Consider the following 1,310-nt stretch of genomic DNA (forward strand, 5'->3'; position numbering starts at 1 on the left):
GATTGATCCTGAACACTCCTATTGGTGTTTGTTGGAGGTGATTGATCCTGAACACTCCTATTGGTGCGTGATGGAGGTAATTGATCCTGAACACTCTGCTGGTTTGTTCTCTCGCAGACTCTGCTGAAGGATCCGTTTTACATGGGGCTGTACCAGAAGAGGGATCGCTCGCAGGTGTACGATGACCTGATAGACGAGTTCATGGAGGCCATTACGGACAGGTATGGTGCACAGGGATGGCACAGAGCACTCTGACTCCTGTCCCTGGAGCTCTGAGGTAGTGAGGGAAGGACCAGGAGCTGTGGCAGGCGTGTGTGCCTGTCCCTGGGGTGACATCCTTGGTGACCTAGAACACACTGCCTGTATCTCTCTKCTCAGCACACCGTGCCTCCAGAGATCATTCACTGCGTGCAGGGCTCTTTGTGTGTTTCTGCACTAGTGGAAACGTTTGCCATGTTCTGCAGGTATGGCCAGAACACGCTCATCCAGTTCGAAGACTTTGGAAACCACAACGCTTTTCGRTTTTTGAGGAAATACAGGGAAAAGTACTGTACCTTCAACGATGACATTCAAGGTACATCCTTTGTGTGTTTTTCTCAGTATACATGCCAAAACTTTGCCCAGGGCACAGCCTGCCAGGCAGACATGTTCAGCTGCCCTGAGATTTGTACTGCTTTTGCAGGGACAGCCTCGGTGGCCTTGGCAGGACTGCTGGCAGCGCAGAAAGCCACTGGAAAACCACTTACAGAACAGAAAGTGYTGTTCCTTGGAGCAGGAGAGGTCAGTTCCCTGAAGGGTTTAAGATGTTTAAATGTGTATTTTCTCATCCTGTAGGACTTGTGGAGATTTGCATTCTCTGAATTCCATTGCACAAGTTTTTGTATAAGGCCAGCTGAGATACATTAGCAGAAGGGACTCTACCTAATCAGGATTATGTGAAAAGTTTATCATTCTCAGGGACTCATTTTTCATTTGCTTGCATGGCCTTGAGAAAAGCATCAGGGACTTGTGTGTATTTGAAAGGAAATTCACCATAAAAAGGTGATGTAGTAAGCCAATSTCGTTAATTTTTATGGCTCTGGAGAGAAGCACGGGGAGCTTTTCCCAGCAAGGTGATTCAGCGTGCAGCAGGCAGCGGTCACCGAGCACAGCGAGCTCCTCGGTACATCAGCACAATTGCTCCTGTGGTGCTGACAAAATAACTCAATTATCTGCGAAGTTCTCCATCTGGGGAAAGGCCCTGATTRCAGCAATTGGCCCTGCTCTGCATCTCGCTGTGTCTCATTGCTGCTGCCAGGCTCAGCGGCCAG

The 1,310-nt window shown here is 49.0% G+C and overlaps 1 protein-coding gene across 1 annotated transcript in view; it reads left to right on the forward strand.

Moving 5' to 3' along the window:
* Positions 1 to 1,310, forward strand: part of ME2 (malic enzyme 2) — a 42,783-nt gene that overhangs the window by 26,864 nt on the left and 14,609 nt on the right. Inside the window, exons 7-9 of the mRNA XM_057387294.1 lie at positions 118 to 221; positions 465 to 574; positions 683 to 780. Coding sequence (XP_057243277.1) covers positions 118 to 221; positions 465 to 574; positions 683 to 780 — 312 coding nt within the window. The remainder of the gene's footprint in view (positions 1 to 117; positions 222 to 464; positions 575 to 682; positions 781 to 1,310) is intronic.

This window comes from Malurus melanocephalus, unplaced genomic scaffold (genome assembly GCF_030028575.1).
Source record: "Malurus melanocephalus ecotype Western Australia unplaced genomic scaffold, MMel_1.1 scaffold_1172, whole genome shotgun sequence".
Taxonomy (NCBI): Eukaryota; Metazoa; Chordata; class Aves; order Passeriformes; family Maluridae; genus Malurus; species Malurus melanocephalus.